Source organism: Heloderma suspectum, chromosome 5 (genome assembly GCF_057233095.1).
Source record: "Heloderma suspectum isolate Gila_16-S chromosome 5, 16-S_ref, whole genome shotgun sequence".
Taxonomy (NCBI): Eukaryota; Metazoa; Chordata; class Lepidosauria; order Squamata; family Helodermatidae; genus Heloderma; species Heloderma suspectum.
In genome coordinates, this window is record NC_139462.1 from 15,781,219 (window position 1) to 15,800,437 (window position 19,219).

Sequence of the window (19,219 nt, forward strand, 5' to 3'; positions counted from 1 at the left end):
TAAAACAATTTAAAACAATAAAATTTTACCATAAATTTTTTTTAAAAAAATACCCTAACCCACCCCAAATGCCTGCCTGAACAACCACGTTTTTAATGCACGACGGAAGCTCATTAAAGAGGGGGCATGACGGAGTTCCCTAGGGAGGGAGTTCCACAGAGTGGGGGCCACCACAGAGAAGGCCCTCTCCCTCGTCCCCACCAGTCTAGCTGTCCTGGCTGATGGGAAAGAGAGAAGGCCATCCGAGGCTGATCTTGTTAAGCGGCCTGTCTGGTGTTGCTGGAGGCGCTCCTTAAGATAGGCTGGGCCGGAACCATATAGGGTTTTAAAGGTCAAAACCAACACCTTGAATTTGGCCCGGAAAACAACTGGTAAGTTGTTAATAAGTTAAGGCACACCGTTCCCACCATAAGCGTTGTATCCAGCGTTAGTCTAACTGAAGCCCCGCCCATTTCAATGGGTCCACGCCAAGTAGGGCTGACATTGGATACCACCCATGACTGGAGCACGGCCGGCACCTCAAGCCCTGCCCCGCCCCGCCCCAATGGGGGCTGCCAGCAAGCTCCGTTGCCACGGACACCGCCTCCTCTGCGGGGGGGGCGGGAGGCCCGTTGGCTATCCTCCCAGGGGGCCCGATTTGGCCCAGGGGCCTCCGGTGGCAGATCCCAACCCTACGCTGCGAGGAAGCGCTTTCTCCAGCTCCCATGTGACGGCCGCCCCGACGGCGAAAGGGCCGGTCCTGCTGCCCTGAGGAGAACCGACGCCCTCTCTTCCCTCGCAGCCCCGCGCGGCCTTCCCTCTCCGTGGGGCGCGCGGCGACGCCTCTCGGAAGGCGGCCTCCTCCGCGCCGCCCTCAATTGCCTCAGGCCGGGCCGCGGCCTTCCGCGAAGGGCGGGCTGGGCCAGAGCGAGGGGGCGCCTGGGATGCCGCCTCCGCCTCCTCCTGACGCGGCTCCTCCCTGCCCGCCGTGGCTCCGCAGCAGGCCGCCTGTGGTCGCGGGCGCCGCGCATGTGCCCGAGGCCCTCGCTCGCTCGGTAGCGGCCGAGGGGACGCCAGCGGCGAGCGCGACGTCGTCGACAGGGCCTCCGTCTCCCATGGCCGGGACGCGCTGGGTGCTGGGCGCGCTGCTCCGGGGCTGCGGCTGTAGCTGCAGCAGTTGCCGCCAGACCGGCGCGGCCTGCCTCCCGCTGCGCCCCGCCGTCTCCGCGACCTCCTCCCGCGCTCACGCCCTCGGCCTCTCCGGCCGCCGTCGCCTCCTGCTGTTACTCGGAGCAGCCACGCAGAGCCGCGGATTCGCCAGCCCCGCCGGGCCCGTGCCCGGCTTCGGCGCCTTGCGGGGCGCGCTGCTGTCTCCGGCCCTCGCGGGGAGATGCTACAGCCAGGTATGGCGCTGGAGGTGTGCCCCTTCCGGGGGGGGGGGCGAGGAAGGAAGGAAGGAGACACACAAGCCCCTTTTCGCACGCCGTAATTCTTCGGGGCGCCTTTCGCCTAAACCTCTTCCTGCCCCCTTGAATCGCCTTGGGAATCCCCCCCCGCCCCCCTTATCTTCGCTTACTCAGGCTCTGAGGCATCTTTCCTTCAAAAATAAAACCATGCATGCGCCCCCTCACGCGCATCCGGGCCCCAAAGACCACAGGGCAGCGCCGTGTACGGGGCTGTGCTCTTTTTCCTCACGGTGAGCTCGTGGGGTCGGTGAGGGCTGTGCGCGTTTATAACTGGCCCAAGGTCACCTCACACATGGCCGAGTGGGGATTTCGGCTCTCTCTGTCTGCCGCGTTCCCTGAGACCTTTGGGGGCGACTTCTTTCTTCGTTGTATCTGATGATAAAAGCTTGGCAGGATGGAAATACTCTCCCGAGCCTGTTGCCTTTAATCTTTCGGGTGGCCCTGGGACCTTTCCCCTTTCCCCTGACATTTGAAGAGTTCAGAAACCCATCGGGTCTCAGTGAATGCAAGATGAGAACAGAATGTATTTGTCACATTGCTTTTCCCGACTGACCTTTCCACTTCCACCAAAACCCATGGCCTAAACTGGCTTGAGGTTATCAAGAAGCTACTCCTGTTCCTTAGACTCTTGCCTTGCTTTCCAAATCTATTTGCTTTACATTTTTATCTATCTTCTATTTACTGCATCTTGTTTTATCTTTTTCTTTGGGTCATCTTGAAAAGCATCTCCAGAGATGCCAGTCAGGTCACCCAGGATAGAAGTTCTCCTTCCTGTATTTGAAGTTAAGGCCCATTAATACTGTTGATGTACAGAAATGATACAGAATTCCTGTATGAAGAGGCATATAATAGTTTCGTGTGGTGTGTGTTTTTTAGGGTTATGGTTCTGGGTTAAGGGTGACAGTGTGAGCTTTGTGTGTTACTGTGTCAGATAAGACAAGTAAAAAAAAAATGCTTTTGAACAAGGGCAGATTTAAAGTGTCCCATGTTTAATATGATGAATATCATGGAATAGGTCTGCCATATGTTGGTCATCCATACACATTGCAATTTACGCTAATTACATATAAGTAAAACAGACAGCTTCCATCCTCCAGACCATAAATATGTTTTCACGTTGGAATTGAGAAAATTTCCCATCCCGTTAGAAATACACACTAGTGACGCTGGAGGCATGCCCCTTGGGGCTTTATATAGAGGATCAGATGTGCTGTTTAAGAATGTGATCCCTACAGTGGACTTGTGCAGGTGCCTCAGTCCACTCTGGGCATTTGCCTGTCCACACTGTCAGAGACTGTTGTGAGATTACCATGGATTGTGACAACTGATTTTCTGTATTCAGCACTTAGGTTTCCTAGAGATACGGCTTTTCCAGGTGTATTTCCTGTCGTTCCTGGTTGTGCTCTCCAGCACCTGGCCAGGAGCATGGGCCAATGCTCCTAAGTAAATAAACAGTCTGTTTCTGGCTCTCATGTACTGTGCCATCCTTATGTGTTCAGTTACAGTTATAATACTGATATAAACAATTTCTCTTTGAAGGAGCACAGTCCTCCATTTCAGAACGAATATCCCCCCCTCTCAGAATATGACCCACCTTCAGCTAAGTCAGGCGAGGAAGATGATGTGTATCTTATTCGTGCCCAAGGTCTGCCTTACTCCTGTACTGAAGAAGATGTTCTCAACTTTTTTGCAGGTAACTTCATTCTTCTTACTGGCCTACAGTGGGGTGGCTAAGGGCTGAACTACACATGATCTTAAACACATGGTTTAATGTCCAATATATACTTGTTCGACTGCAGCCACTTGGGCCCCACTTGGGATTGGGATGGTGATGGGCGGGGAGGGGGAGCCAAAGGAAACATTCCTCCTAACGCAGATAGCAGCTTTATAGGGGTGGTTTTCATTGTTCCTGTGGTGGGAGGAGGGTTAAATTCCCTCTCCTTGCCCATTGCAGTTCTGATCCTGATAAGGTCCTTCCAGCAGCTGCAGTATAAAAAAAACACACACATGTGGTGTTAAACTATGCACTATGTATAGTTTGGCCCTAAGATTTAAATCCAGAGCCTGTTTACCTGGAAATAAGTCTCCTTGAAATCAGTTGACGTGGTTTGGATCAGGCTGGATAATTATGCTTTTGGATAAATGGAAGTGAAGTTTCAGGCTTCTACACTGACATGGGGTACATATGCTAAACTGGAGTTTCGGCTAACCAAAGAATGACTTACCTCTATATTTCTATACAGAGATAATATGTCTGGATTATGTGCTTATGTAGGTGAACCGGTTTGGAAATTATTGATTGCTACACTTTTGTAGAGCAATTTTTTATCTACAGCTTATAAATGGCTGTTTTCAGTCATTGATAATTCCCCATAGACATTCAATGGGCACAAGAATTAATCATTGTTATATAATGTTCTAATAGAGCAGGTTTATAGGTAACTCAGCATACCTTGGCAGAGCATCATTAAAAGCAACAGTTGAGTTGGAGTGCAGGTTTGCCAGTATACTGAATTCCCAGTGCTACAGCCAGATAGATTTGTTGAATTCTTGAAGCTTTTAATGCAGCCTTGGAGTAGTTGGCCAATCAACCAGATGGGCTGTTACACTGAGGCCTTGTTCCTTTGGTGGAGGGAGATTCAGTAGTATCCTGATGGTGCTCAGTTTAGAAAGATGAGCTGTAAACATAACAATTCACTTGAATAGGACAAGAAGCAATGAGGTTAAATACAAGAAGGCAAATTTAATTAGGATATTTCAGGAGGAATCTCCCAAGTCTAAGGGCAGTTCAGTCTGGAAAATGCTGCCTAGGGAGACTGTAGAATTTCATGTCTCAGAGTCTTTCAGTGAAAGGTTGGATTGAAACCTGCTGGCAGTCTTTTCTGTAGACCTTGGGACCCAACCACTGCATACTGGTGTTGGGAAACTCCCCAAAGGAGCAAGGAAGGGATTAATTTGGAATCAGGATCCCATGTAGCTAAGACAGGGAGCATGCAGTGATTTCAGCTCAAGGTCAGTTTATTATCTGTGTTCTGGACAAGACTGGTGTCCAGATCAGGGGAGCATCAGGATGTTCAGGCTTTGTGCAGAAAGAAGCTCCAAATTTCCAGAAACTAAGGTATAAAACTTACACTGTTTTGCACAAAAGGATCTTGGTATTGTTAGTCAGAACTGTGTTCAGATAATAATGATCCTCCCATGCTAATTGATTCAGGCGGGTATGGGTGCTGTAGAACAGTGTGAGAATTCTTTAAATTGAAAAGGGGTGGGTTACCGAGCTCAGAGGGATGGCTGCTCAGCTCCATGGGTTCAGAGGGCTTTTCTCCTGGGAGGGGCCATGTTCAGATCAAAACATGTTTCTGGGCATTCAAGCCAACTGAGGAACCTCTTGGAGGAGTCAGCTGCTTATACAGTCCAAGATAGGATCGGGAGTGTGGAGCCTAAGAAGCTTGGGCCCATTTGCCTTGTAAGCCACACATTAGGAACATAGAAAACTGCCTTATACTGAGTCAGACAATTGGTCCATCTAGCCCAGTATTATCAACATTGACTGGCAGCAGCTCTCCAGAGTTTCAAGCAGACATTTTTCCTGCTCTACCTGGAGATGCCAGGAATTGAACTTGGGATCTTCTGCATGCAAAGAATGTGCTCTACTACTGAGCTACAGTCCTTCCTCATCTACCTCAGATGCACTTCAGGCCAACACTTTAAATAAGGGTATCTTGTCCTGATCACCCGTCTTCCACTGATTACTCCTTGGGTCTCTAGCAGCTCATTGTATAAGCCTTCCTTTTGTCTGCATGCATCTATTCTGTTTTATAAGAATGTACCTTGGGACCACTTGGTCCATTTCACAGAAACTTTTTCCATATAGGAGCTGGTCTTAAACCTGCATATAGATCATTATGTATAACAGTTCTATATATGTGCATTTTGCATTAACTTCAAGCCTGCATGTAGGAATGCAATGTATAATACTCCAAAGTGTTTTTTCATTGCATGTCACAGAAATGAATGTAAAGTTGTTTCACATTATGATCTGCTTGTGAATTTACGAAGCACCTTTTACATAGAAAGTTGGTAATAGTGGATGAGGAGTGATTTGGGTATAGCCAAAATCTTGGCTTTGGGAGGCCTTTACCTGCTGTAGCTTGTCTGTTCCTGAAGTAAAATGTTAGGAAACGTCCAAAAGTCCTGCTGCATTTGAATCAGAATGGTATGCTTGCTTACTCACTAGGCAGCAAGATTCGAAATGGCGTGAATGGCATACACTTCCTCTTAAATCGAGATGGCAAACGCAGAGGAGATGCTTTGGTTGAACTGGAGTCAGAGCAGGATGTGCAGAATGCCTTAGAGAAGCATCGAAGATACCTGGGCCAGCGGTATGTGGAAGGTATGTGTTTTTAGCCTGACCTTAAGGAGGCTCACTCTGATATGGTCCGAGAACCCATTGCACTACAGTTATAGGGTAAAATCCAATGTCATGCGAGCAGAATTCCACTCACACAACTTCCCCTTGCTTTCCTCCCCCCTGCAGGCCCCTCATCCACCACCCAAATCTGATTCAGAAGGTCCCCCAACCCTCTAGAGTAGACTTGAGGAAATGCAGTGGGGAAGGAAACTCCGGTCCACCAGTGGTGGACGGCCAGCATTGGATCCAAACCACAATGTTTAAACGAAACATTGTGTCTCTCTTGTGCGACTTTTTGCAGTTTTTGAAATACATAATGAGGATGTTGATGCTATCATGAAGAGCCTGCAGTCCAGTTCAACATCTGTGACCAACGATGGAGTGGTACGACTGAGAGGCCTTCCGTATAGTTGCACTGAAGTGGATATTTCTGACTTCTTCTCAGGTGACTGACTCTGTGTGGAGTAGTGATTCTGTGAGCTAGTGATTGTGAACCATGGGTGAAGTGATTTGTGTGTGTGTGTGTGTGTGTGTGTGTGTGTTGTAATGAAATGGAATGGTTTTGTGAACTTACAAGAATCTTGTTGTATATCAGGTGTATGGGTATTCGTTTCTCTTTTCTGGGTGGCCAGGAAAGGTTGGGTCAAAGGGGAGAATACAGGAGCACATTTAGATATGGCTGGAAACCAGCCTTCTTTTAAGATCAGGAGAAATTAAGAATACTTACTTCATATGAAGAAGGGAGAGAGATAATCTGATCACATTAACGAGGTTTGTTTTTTATTTATTTATTGCATTTTATTTATTTATTGCATTTTTATAACACACGGTAGCTGAAGTTCTCTGGGCGGTTCAGAACAGGCTGTTCTAGTTCATTCCCAAAAGCGTGAAATAAATAATAATTTCATTAAATGGAATTGGCCTTCATTCTCTACTTACATCCTGTGGCAGCCACCCCCAACCTAGTGTCCTCCAGGTGTGTTGGAGTACAACTTCCATCATCCCTACTTGGGATGGTAGGAGTTATAGTCCACCACATCTGGAGGGCACCAGCTTGAGGAAAGCTGTCCTGGGGGTTCAGTGGCAGTGCCGTTTAGTTCCACTGAGAAACAGGATACAAATAAATGGATGCATAAAGTGTTAGAACCACTATATTTAAGGCAACTGTTGATACGTTATTGTATGATGAAGCATGTGCATATGTTGTTTCTCTTACCAAAAAGGGCAAAATATGTTTTGCTGCTACCAAGATAAGAATATCTACATGCTAAACTACCTTCTCTTACAGGTTTGACTATAGTCGACATAACTTTTGTCATGGACCAGAGGGGAAGAAGGAAAACAGGAGAAGCATTTGTGCAGTTTGCTACACCTGAAATGGCTAATCAAGCCTTGCTGAAGCATAAGGAGGAAATTGGGAGCCGGTATGTGGATGCTGGAAGACTGGCCCCCCAAACCACTTGTGGGAGGGGATTGATAGGCATATTGTTTCCACTTCTATTTTAAAAGCAGATGGAAAGTTGGATATATGTCACCACTTGTCTCTACTTTCCTGCTAAAATAGCAGTGCGGGAGGGGGGAACATGGAGTATACTAGCCTGAAGCCCATTCATATAATCTAGACATCATGCTAAACTATAAGTTGCACAAATCATGGTTTCTCATTCTGGTTTGCTGACCTCTTGCAAACTGTGGTTCATCAAGCCAAACTTAGTTAAGTTTCTTTCACCATCCAAAGTTTGGTGTGATATCTGAATTGAGCCTTTGTGTGTTGAAAGTGCTGCTAATCATGATTTAACTCTTCTGACTTTGAAAACAAAAAACTATAGCTACATAGAAATATTCCCAAGCCAAAGGAGTGAAATTCGAACACACAATGGTTTTTTCCGGGGTAAGAAGATGATGGGATATCCCACTACAAAACAAGATCCTGAATCTGTTTTTGAGGAAAGTGAGTTGAATGAGGCCTTAAGACCTGCTGCAGCTTATGAAAGTGATAAAGAAAATGGTAAGCACATATAGTCCTTATCAGATGAAGCTTATTATCTCTTTGTATCCTGCATGTCAGAGAGAGAGAAGGCCGGTTTGCACATTATGATAAGCCATCCTGAAAATAAGCTACAGTGGGTTGGTTGTTCATTCACTAACCCATGTTACTCCCGACAGATGATCAGGCGCTTTGTGGCCTGCGTGGCTTGTTTCCCCCTTAGTCCTCCTGCGCGCTCCTGGCATGTATCCCATGGGCCTTTGCAGCACAACCTCAGCAGTCTACTCCAGTAATGAGCGCAAATGTGCTCATTAGCAGAGTCGAGTTTATTTTGTAGATTTTTTCGCCTTCGGGGACATTTGCGCATATTTCATGTTGTTTTTTTCATTTTAAGGAAGATTTGAACAAATTTATCTTTTAATTTTTTAACACTTTTCTGGAGGTTTGTACAACTTTGCAGAAATCTCCTCCAAAGATTTTGAAATTAAATTTGTACAAATATCCCTGAAAGTGAAAAACATAATGATAAATAAGCACAAATCTACCAAAAGTGTGTGGGGGGGACCGTTACATTTGCACAGGTGAAAAAAAAAGGTGTCACAGTCTAGGGAGGCAATGAAGTGGAGGAATAAATTGACCAGTGTCATTCCAAGATGTAATAGAGAGGGGATATCGTTAATGAGATTGTGAGCCATCATGTTAGATTTGCATGTCACAACAAGCCACTCTGAAAACACACTAGGAATGTACAAAAGTCACTTACCTTTTCGCGGATGTGATTCGCAGGGGGGGAGGCGCTCCGTCCCTCCCCCCAGAATCCTCGATGGGGCGGGGGAGGCGATCCGGTCCTCCCTCCCGGAATCCTGCCCGGCCCTCTCCGCTCCGTGGTGGCTCATTAGAGCAGCCGGCCAGGGCCGTCCACAGCCGGAGTTCCGGCTGTGGGCGGGCTGCTGCGGACGCAAATGGCGGCTGCCATAGCGGTCGCCATTTGCGTCCAGCCAGGCTGCCGTGATAGGCTACGTAAAGTATCTACGTAAGTATTTACGTAGCCTATCACGGCAGGCCAAAAAAACAACAGCAGCATACGCAAATGGCGGCGGCTACAGCGGCCGCCATTTGCGTTCCCTATTTTTCGCTGTTTTATCCTACGTAAATATTTACGTAGGCTATTACGGCAGGGAAAAAAGGGAACGCAAATAGCTTAGTGGGTGCCATTTGTGTTCCTTTTTTTTGCCGTTTTAGCCTACATAAATATTTACGTGGGCTAAACCAGTGAAAAAAAAGGGAACGCAAATGGCGACCGCCGTAGCCGCCGCCATTTGCGCACGCAGTTTTGTTTTGTTTTTTGCTTGCTGTGATAGGCTACGTAAATACGTAGCCTATCACGGCAAACAGCAGACGCAAATGGCGGCCGCAGCAGCCGGTTGAAAGACCAGCCGCTGCCGCCGCCAGAACATCCGCCCCAGGTAAGCTTCGTCCCGGGGGGGAATCCGCGGGGGGTGGGAGGCCGCCATCCCTAAAACGTACCACCCTGAGCAACCGAACAACAAGCCATGGGTTCTCTGGATAGCTTGTGCATGGTTAACAAACCACACTGAGGAAATCGCACTGGGTTTAGACATTACAACAAACCACCCTGAAGCAAACAAGGCTGACAACCTCCTGTGAGTTGTCATGTCGTGTGAACCAGGTCAGGGAGAGACAGGCACATGAATGTAATTTCCAAATGTTCGTTCTGGTCTTCTTTACTCTACAGAAGTTTTTAAGCAAGCATTTGAAAACCCTCGGGATGTTTCAGAATCTGTGAGTTTCTCCTCACTTCACTTTGTGCATTTGAGAGGTCTGCCTTTTCAAGCAACAGCCCAAGATATTATAAATGTAAGTAGCGGTAAGATCACTTTATAAATATCCTGAGCAATTTTACTAGGAGTCTTTGTTCAACTTCCAAAATTGGGATTTGAGCCTTTATTGTCAGTCACTAAAGCTTTTTAAAAGACTCAATTAGTCTGTAACAGTTTGGTAAGCAATTTGTAAAACTCACCCTTGCTTTTCTCTCCTGAGTGCCACTACTCATTCCCACTTCCCAATAAACATTTGCCACCAGGAAAGGCAAGAGCACCTGGGAGTGTTATTGCAACTGTTTGATCCAGTCCTTTAAGACTTAGAGAGGACTTAGACAATTAATACAAACACTATAATATTTGCATTGAACAGCCCCAAGGATTGGGCTTCTGGAGTGTTATTGGCCTGTAATGCATTCAGTACTGCTTAGCTTGCCTGTCTTAGTTGTGGCTTAACGTTGCCTAAAGGCCAGAATACAAAGAATCACTTAAATAGTTCTGCATACACAGAGAGAATTGGGATTGTGTCTCTTGAACATCAATCCACCGTGCTGCATGGCAAAACAGCTTCTGAACTGAGGGGATTTTCAGAAGCAGGTTCAGCTTCATGATGAATCTGCTTTTTTAAAGAAAGGTCAAAAATCCAGCTAAACATGTCCAAGTCCTTGGGTGTATCTCTGCATTCCCACCAAAGTGTGTAAGCTTCAGTTTGTGAAACAGGTTTAGCTTTGTGCAGCAAGTAATTTGGCTTATTGTGTCCTGGATAGAAATTGAGACTTCTGAACACTTTATTGATGGTTAGAAATACAGACCAGTAATGCCTTAGCTTCTGCTCCATTTTAATTTCCAGATTCTAATAATCAGTTGAGTTATAAAATCTGACTTCCTACCCCTCCCTGTTTTTTTCTTTACAGTTTTTTGCTCCCCTGAAACCAGTGAGAATCACTATGGAATATAATTCAAGCGGGAAAGCAACAGGAGAAGCAGATGTGCACTTTGAGACACACGAAGATGCAATTGCAGCCATGGCCAAGAACAGGTCTAACGTCCGTAAGTAGGATTTGTGTGTTTTCCCTGGGCGCACAAGGTTGGAAGGGCAACGCCAAGGCATAGCAGTGCTAAACCAGAAGCATGGGAAGTACATGGCAAGGGTCCTTTAAAAATGGTTTCTGTTCCCTTACTTTGAAACTGTGAAGTCCCTTGGGCAGATGTTCTTCAGTGTGGACTGCCAGGGTGGTCAGTCACTACTATGCATGTCTACTGCAAGCAGGCTCCTAGAATGTTGATGCTGAAATCTAGTAGACTGTACTTGGCATGTTCTTTCAACCCTAGTTGAAGGATATGTGTCTGATCTCTCTGGAAGCCCCGTGTGCGGATGGGCTCATACATAATGGTAATGCACATTAGGATAAGTCCAACAGTCCCCAAAATACCATGTAGCCATGTTTTGTCTAGAAATAACTCCACATCTGTGGTGGGACCACTTTGGGCAGTTGCACCTCCTATAAAGACAGCTTCCAGATAAAATGAGGTCAGGAATATGGAACGCATGGGTGAATGGTGGCATGTCATGCTCATATGGCATGGATAATGGGTGGTATATATTGCTGCATGCACTACTGCTAAATTTCAAAGCATTAATTTTCCATTCAAGCTATTCTCTTGTTCTGCAGAGCATAGATACATTGAATTATTCCTGAATTCATCACCAAGCAGAAAAAATGGTTGCCAGTGACAATGGCATAATTCCCAAAGTTTAGGTGAGTTCTATGGCAAATTTAACTTTTCTTTGGGAAAATACAGTACTCTATGCAGCTGCACTGTTGGATTCTTTCTACAGTCACTTACTCGTTATCTGTAGCTGCAGTAAGCAAAGAGTTCCCACTTTCAAAGAAGGGTGAGCATATTCAGCCCAGTGTCCCTGCTGTTTGGACAACTGTGTAATGCAAAAATATGAACACAAGAAGTACTGCTAGATCAGTCCAGAAGCCTGTCTTTCTAGTCCAGCATCCTGTTACCCTGTGGCCAATCAAATGCTATGACAGCAACAGCCCTTTTTGATTTGTTGCTCCCCACCAATATTCAAAGGCATGCTGCCTCTTATCCTAGAGACAGCACAGCCATCCTAGTAGTTATTGATAGCCTTATCCTCCATGAATGTGACTTATTGTGGCCAAGTACAGATCAAAACATTTTGGCTCAAGAGGAACAAATTCCTCTTTCGTGAGGAGTTATTCCCTTTCACTTAAAAATGGAGTTTAAGCCATTTAAATGCACACAGTAAGAAACAGCCAAGAATCGGAAAAAGGTATGTCGTGGGTCCACTATCCCTACAAGATTTTCATGAGGTAAGCATGTGAACTGTCTTTAAGAGCCTCATGTAACCATGCAGCTCTCTGAGTTACAAGGTGTTTATTTGCTTCCTCCCTCGCTGTGTCACATTGCATCAACCTGAATTATGCAAGCTGTGTAAATTATACAATTTAAGCACATTTATTTTGCACAATATGCTCATTTTGGGGAGGGACAGGGAACTGTGCAATACATTCAAATTCTGCCCTCCTTGACTATTACTGGAAGCCTTTCTTAAGTGCAAATACTGGGGCTGTTTACACATAATGTAAACAGCCCCAGTAATGTAATGTAAACATTCAGCAACACATCATGAGTTAATTAAGCCACAGTTTCTAAGGATGCGCGCTGTGCCTGAGCCCCTTCCAGTTTTCAGTGACAACCTATAAATGCCCCATTCGTTGGTTGTTGGCATGATGTCCTAACTTGGACACTTTAGGTTATTAGTGGGTTAAACAACCCAAAGTTAACCTAAGAACAAACCATGGGTTAACTTTGGGCTGTTTAACCCATTAACAACCCAAGGTGTCCGGATGTCACACTGACAACCTATGAATGGGACTGATCCGCTCTTACATGTAGACCAGGTCATTTTTGCCTAATACTGCCCACAGTCTTTCAAGCCTGTATTTGCAGGCATAAGGATAAAGAATTCTTTTTTAGAAAGTTTAAAATTCTCAGTGCTGAATTTCTGCATTAACCTCCGAGCTTTGCTGTACTTTTGCAAAACACACTTAGCATGCTCCTGTTGTGTCATATTTGAAATCTAAAGGAGAGCATTGGACAAAAGAACTTGTATTCTTGTTTGTTCAATATTTTCTTTCTTTCTTTCTTTCTTTCTTTCTTTCTTTCTTTCTTTCTTTCACAGAATAAATGAAGATGCATTTCATTTGCACATTTTCCTAGAGCTGGAATACAGGGGTCCCTGTAACTAGCGAGGATAAATTCTAAAGGACACTTTTTCGAAATTGCCTTTCAAAGAAAATCCAGCAGCTGTATCTGAAACCCCACAAATTGTTTGTGCAGATCTGTTTTATGTATACCAAAATTAAAGTTGAACTGTCCTTAAAACTTCTTGCTACAGTACATGTCGTGGTAGGTTGGGGGCCAAGCTGTGATGTACAAGCGTAGCACAAATTGTCATAATTTCTGAACATGACTGGTGCAGACAGAAGCAGGCTGTGCTTTCAGGAACCCTGATTAACATCAATGCTAGCTCAATATTTAAGCAAGTCTAGTCTGGGGGTGGGTGGGGGGAGGCATTTAGCCATGTTCTAGCAATGAGGTAAGCGGGGAGTACATGATTCTGCAGGCTGCTGCTACTGCTGGCTTAACCATGGTAAACCAGTAGGCGGAGTTACACATTTGCCAGCCCTTTGCATGAAACTTAATACCAGAAATGCTTCGATCCTGGAATTTAAGGTAGTAACTCTGTTCATACCATGGGAGTGGAATAGGGAAGCCCCACAGTGGAGAGGACTTAGCTTGCAAAAAGGAATGTATTTATGGCAATGTCCCCTGCATTGAATAGGATATGGAAGCTGACTTAGATGATATGGCCAGTGGAGTGAGCACACATGGAGCTTTTGGACATATTTAAGTTGTATTATATTATATACTGGTTGGGAATAAAGTGCTACAGAGAAGCGACTAATTCTCCAGAAGAAATTTTGAACACACTAGAGCTATATGAATATTTAATTCAGAGTGCAGCAAGCGTGGTAAAAACAATACCTTTCAGCCTTTGCTCTAGGGTGGTTAGGTTGATGTAAGGTACTTCCAAATAAGCAATTCTTTACATGACAATTGTCTTTAGGGGTGGGGTTCGGAGGGGAGAGATTGCAAGGTGAAGACTAACAACTCAGGTGATTTTCACCATGTGAGCAGTTTGATTCTTATCATTACCTTACTCTCTTCTGCTAAGATTGAGACAGTGGGCTACATCCACTGGCAGAAGGCAGTTTGCAGGGCTTGACATCCCTGCCCCCAGAAAATGCAACACTTGGGTGTGGGACCTTTCTGGATGAGGTGAGGAGACACCCCCACCCCCAAAATCAGGTAGCGATGCTTTCCGTGAGCAGCAGCTCTGCCTGCTAGCAGAATGGCATTGGATACAACTCAGTATACAGATAGGTGAATGTTTCCAGCATTGTACATGTGAAGCCAGTTCTCAGATAAATGTAAAGTACATAGTGTTAACGTATAGGCAGAAAAATTAAAAAATGCTCCTACTCATGCCTCAATTCTTGGCCTAAACTAGCTAGGTAAGTCAGGTGAGCAAAGATGTTTCCCGGATAGTCTTGATTTCTCCATATGACTTTTTCCAGGCTCATTAATAAGCAAGTGTTATTTCATATAACTTGCTGATTTGACAAAAATTGAAGTTCGGTATTCTTATAGTTAGCAGGAGCTAGGGTGTTCCATGAGTGAAGCTGTGACTAACACTTAAGACCCAAACTGCTGCTGCCATGTACTGTGACAAGTAGGTGTTAAGCATTGCTTATTAGTTTTGCCTGTCTGATCATCAAGTCAATGTATTACTCTAATAAATGAAAGCTTTTTTCTTAATGCAGACAAGCGTCTAAAGGGTTCTTTATCCTGTTTTTGAAAGTATTTCAACACAATTTTCAAAGGCAGTGCAAGTCTATTAACTATAAGACTTGTGGGCCACACTTTTTTATGTATACAGCCAGCTAGAGTAACAGATATATACACAAGTGGAGGTGCTGGCAAATCTCTTAGTATAGTACCAATGGTATAACCAAGGTTGTGGTCTCATTTTAGGACAAAGTTTATATAACAACTGTAGGGGATAGGGGCAATACAATACGGATAGATTTTCTTTTCCTCTCCACACACTATACTGGACAAGTACAGTACTCTAGAAGGTAGTGCCCATACGCACAGGTGTCTTGCATCAAAATAAGGGGGCTGATGCCCTATGGGCCTAATACTCTTGGTGGCACTTCAGATACAGAAGTAACTAAGGAGCATACCCTTTAGATTATAACATGAGAAGCTGCTTTTTACCATGCTTATAAAATAAAGACACAATGGCATTATACTGCAAACTAATGTTGATTCTATTAGTAAATTGTTTTTATTTAAGTTAAATTTCTTGATCAGGTGGGAATATAACAAGTGTATATACCATATGTAGTCCTTGTCCTAGTTTTAGGCTTAGTTCTCAGAGGAGCTGGTAAATCAGTATCCAAGACTACATCATGTCACTGCTCACATAATTGTACACTCCACCATACAAAAAACTCAAACTAAGAGGGTAGAAAGAAGGGTTCTGATCACGCTTTCTATCCTGTATGCTAGGTTTCCAGGTACTGGGGCAGGGGTTAAATATGAAACATTCACGCATGAGCCATTTGCAAGCTGAAGTGATGCAAATTAGATGAGAGATTTATCACCTTTGTGAGGGCTAGGAAGGTGGTTTGGCTAGTGATTCTCATGAACTTCTAAGCTTGTAATCATCCTTTAGGGAGGATAATTTCAGTACAGGTTAGAGAAACATAGAGTTTAACAGAAGGGCTCTTCAGGTGTTGATAAAATTAAGAGGTGGACCCAGATTGAGTCATACTCAGAGAAGACCCATTGAAATCACTGGCAGTTCTGTATTCTACTCTTGAGTATGACCCAATCTCGATCCAACCCCGAATACCTACAAAAGAATAATTAATCACAGTGAGCGATATGAAGTATGCATACCAAGCTTCCAAATCAGAAACAAGCCAAAGGCACTTGCTCTTACACTATACTTCATGATACGCAACACAAGTGATTTTATACAGATTCAAATATATTCTACAATCTTGATTTAATTTCCAGTATAGGGGACCGCATCCCACAAAGCACATGTGGTTTAAGAAGAGGATGAAACAATTTGGAATTGCACAGCAGCTACCACTGCAAGAGACCTCTACTACTGAGTAATCTCTCTGCTACATATCAAAGCATATTCTGTAACTCACTGCCAAGTGTCCTAGAGTCCACCATGTTACAAATAAAAAGTGACCTATCACTGCATATACCATCCAAAATGTACATGAATTGGACTACAGCCCACACAGTCCTGTTGTGTCATTCACATCTAGAGACAATGAGAAGCTCTGCAAATTTTACTTCTTTAAATATTCAGGATTCAAGCTCCTCCTCGTCCAAAATATTTACAATCAGTTGCTGCTCTTGTGGGTGGTCTGCAAAAACGGATGTTAGAAAACACTACGAAGTTCAGAAAGACCACCTTATCTGAGCTTTTGAGTGCTAAAGTCAGCCAGTTGTGCAGGAAAATAAGTTCATTTTTCACACCATGTATTTTTTTCAAACATTTTGGTAACATATAAAACTTTTTTCTTTTAAGCAGCATATGTAAAGCAGTGCCACGAAGAAAACTGAAAAATGAGGCAAATATAAGCCTGTTCGTTGCATTTTCCTCTTTAACCAGACAATCATTTTTGTTTTCACACATTACCTTAGTCCCAGAGACTCTTGAGGGGCTTACTCAGTGCTACATTTTAGCAAAAATACAGTTCTTTAGATGATAAAACAGGTAACATGCACCACTGACTCCTCTAGAAAACCGTAACTCACAGCTACTGCTTGAATTAGAATGCACAGGTACATTCACATAGCTCACTCTAAGGAAGTCAAAAGGGGAGTGGTACATGGTCTCTGCCCTATGCAGTGAACAAGCAGAGGCTGCAGTGGCCTATGTTAGACTTGCATAGTTCCTATGGTTGAGATCAGTGAGGCCCCGTGCACCCCGCACAGTTGGCTTCCTGGGAAAAGTCAAGATGTGCCCTGGAAGAAAAAAAAACTTTTCTATCAGGACCATATATGTTCAGGTTGTGCTATGCCCCCCACCCCCAGGGGAGCAGGGGTAGCTTCTGGCTTGATAAGCTTCAAGACTAAAATATAACCAATATCTTCTGTGCTTGCAAAAACTTCACATCAAGCTTATAGTACTTGCTTGTAATACAGACACTTAAGAGCAAGGGACTCCACAACCCACGCCAGACACAATGAAACAAGGAGCAGTTCACCCAGGAGCCTTAAATGTTTGCACATAGTACTGATTGTCAATACATGCCACCCATGCACTGATCCTGAAAGAGCAGGTAAAGGTGTTCTCTCCAAAAAAAAAAACCCCACACCAAACAGCTCCAGAGATCTTCAAAGATGCAGTATTGCAGAGGTGGAGTCATCTGGTGGAAATAAACTGCATTTAACAGAACTGCTATCCCCCACCATCAGAGTCCTAGGAGGGGCTTGCAGAATATTGCTGTATCAAGTGCTTGTGGCATAGGTTGCAGACACACTCCGGGTTGATGCTGGAGGGAAGGGGCAGTTCATTTGCTGAACAATCTTTGCAGAAGGCTCCACCACAGTTCTTGCATGTGTTCTGAACAGAGGAGGAGAAGAAAAGAATCAGGGTTATTGGCAATCTTAACTCACCCAACCACAAAGCTTATTCTTTGCACTGGAAAAGAGGGAAACTTTCACCAGCTAATCTTTCAACCATAGGATCTCTAATTATTTTCCATCTGGTAGCTCCTATGGCTGAAAACTAGAACTGCACATCTTCACCACAATGCAGTGGGAGGAGATCTCAAAATGCTCAAGGCTTGCTTGTTCAGGTTAACTGCCTGCCCTGTTCCTAAGACTCAGGCTAAGTAGTGATTGCCTCTCATCCTTCCACACAGAAGCCCTGTAAAGAAGGTCACTCAAGCAACAGTAGAAAGATGTGGATCTGCTATTCCTACCAAAAACTGGTTCTTAGGCTATAGAATACAGAAAAGAGGCAGAAAATTGTTCAAATTTACCTTTCTTTTGCTCCGAGTACTTTCTTCTTGACACAGCTGGCAGACCTCTGACTTTCCAGGGCTGAGAGGTTGTTCCTGAATAATTAAAATATACTCTCATTTAAGCATACGGTAAGATTCCTGGCCAACCTTTTGATCTCATGTCAGTGTTTCGCTTACAATTTCCTAAAGCCCTCCCTCATTCTGAGTAGTTAAATCTCAAATGAGCTGAGAAGGCTCTAAATTCAGCATCTTCACCTCACCTCCTGAATCTGTGCTTGGAAGATTCAGACAGAACATAAACAAATAAATCTTAACCTTTCTATAACACTTTCAGATCTTCAAAGTGCTTCACATGCATTCTTTAGCTAGTTGCGATGCTTACGAGGAACCCTGAAGACAGGTCGGTATTATTATCCACCATGTTAGATACATAGAATTTAGACATAGTTCAAAGTAGTTTGGATAATACTGGATTGTAAAGCCCCCTCACTCAGGGTTAAAGGGTTATTTGAATAATAATGGGCCATAAAACTCTAACATTCAAGGTCAGAAGTCTATCTGAAGTTTTTTGGATGAACAATCCATCATTCAAGGTCAAAAGTATACTTAAAAGTTTTTTCTCAGGTTAATGGTTGATAGTAAATGGTTAATACTTTTTAGCCAGGTACAACGAACATACGCCTACTGCGTAAAAATACATAGGGGGCTGAGCAACGCGCCACCACAGTACAGCAGAAACAAGAAAGGGGGCAAGGTTGTGGGGTGAAGAATCAAATAAAGAGAATAGAACATTTTAAAAGAGTTAAGGCACATCTCCCATTTTATGCCAATTTCAAATAAGGCACCAAATCTTAATGCACAATGAACTTAGAAATCCATGAAAACAGATGAAAGCCATTAATTCTATAAACTCCCAACATTCCAAAATCAAGCTCTTTTTATAAAAAATTTTTAATGAAGACATTATCTTTCAGCATCCAACACAAGGTACTCAGGCTCTTTAAAAAGGTAAAGGTAAAGGTGTCCCCAAACAGTCGTGTCCGACTCTAGGGTGCGGCGCTCATCCCCGTTTCTAAGCCGAAGAGCCAGCGCTGTCCGAAGACGCTTCCGTGGCCATGTGGCCGGCATGACTGAACACCGAGGTGCACGGAACGCTGTTACCTTTCCCGCCGAGGCGCTACCTATTTATCTACTTGCAATTTCTTGCTTTCGAACTGCTAGGTTGGCAGAAGCTGGGACTGAAGACGGGAGCTCACTCCGTCACGCAGCACTCGGGTCTCGAACTGCTGACCTGCCGACCTTCCAGTCTGCAGCTCAGCGTCTTAACCACTAAGCCACCGCAGCCTTTAAGCCACTCAGGCTCCTTAGCA

At 44.5% G+C, this 19,219-nt stretch overlaps 2 protein-coding genes across 4 annotated transcripts in view; one reads left to right on the forward strand and one right to left on the reverse strand.

The window, feature by feature from the left end:
* Positions 1-538: 538 nt before the first annotated feature.
* Positions 539-14,399, forward strand: GRSF1 (G-rich RNA sequence binding factor 1). Its single transcript, XM_084855384.1, has 10 exons — positions 539-1,382; positions 2,985-3,138; positions 5,683-5,838; positions 6,158-6,301; positions 7,145-7,280; positions 7,686-7,864; positions 9,600-9,721; positions 10,599-10,734; positions 11,358-11,444; positions 12,905-14,399. The coding sequence occupies exons 1-9, from the start codon at positions 924-926 to the stop codon at positions 11,417-11,419; spliced, it is 1,548 nt and encodes a 515-aa protein (XP_084711510.1). The 5' UTR covers positions 539-923; the 3' UTR covers positions 11,420-11,444; positions 12,905-14,399.
* RUFY3 (RUN and FYVE domain containing 3) overlaps positions 14,369-19,219 on the reverse strand; it is a 69,587-nt gene continuing 64,736 nt past the window's right edge. For all 3 annotated transcript variants that reach the window (XM_084855378.1, XM_084855382.1, XM_084855381.1), the window contains exons 17-18: positions 17,868-17,942; positions 14,369-17,446 (exon numbers count right to left, since the gene is read on the reverse strand). In XM_084855378.1, the coding sequence (XP_084711504.1) occupies positions 17,303-17,446; positions 17,868-17,942 (219 nt within the window). In that variant the 3' untranslated portion in view covers positions 14,369-17,302. The remainder of the gene's footprint in view (positions 17,447-17,867; positions 17,943-19,219) is intronic.

What these genes read in the sequence shown, in the direction of transcription:
- GRSF1 (XM_084855384.1), top strand. Translation starts at nt 924, where the DNA reads ATGCCGCCTCCGCCTCCTCCTGACGCGGCTCCTCCCTGCCCGCCGTGG. An exon ending in TATTTCTGACTTCTTCTCAG is followed by an intron (nt 6,302 to 7,144) that starts GTGACTGACTCT and finishes CTTCTCTTACAG; the next exon opens with GTTTGACTATAGTCGACATA. An exon ending in AAGGAGGAAATTGGGAGCCG is followed by an intron (nt 7,281 to 7,685) that starts GTATGTGGATGC and finishes AAAAAACTATAG; the next exon opens with CTACATAGAAATATTCCCAA.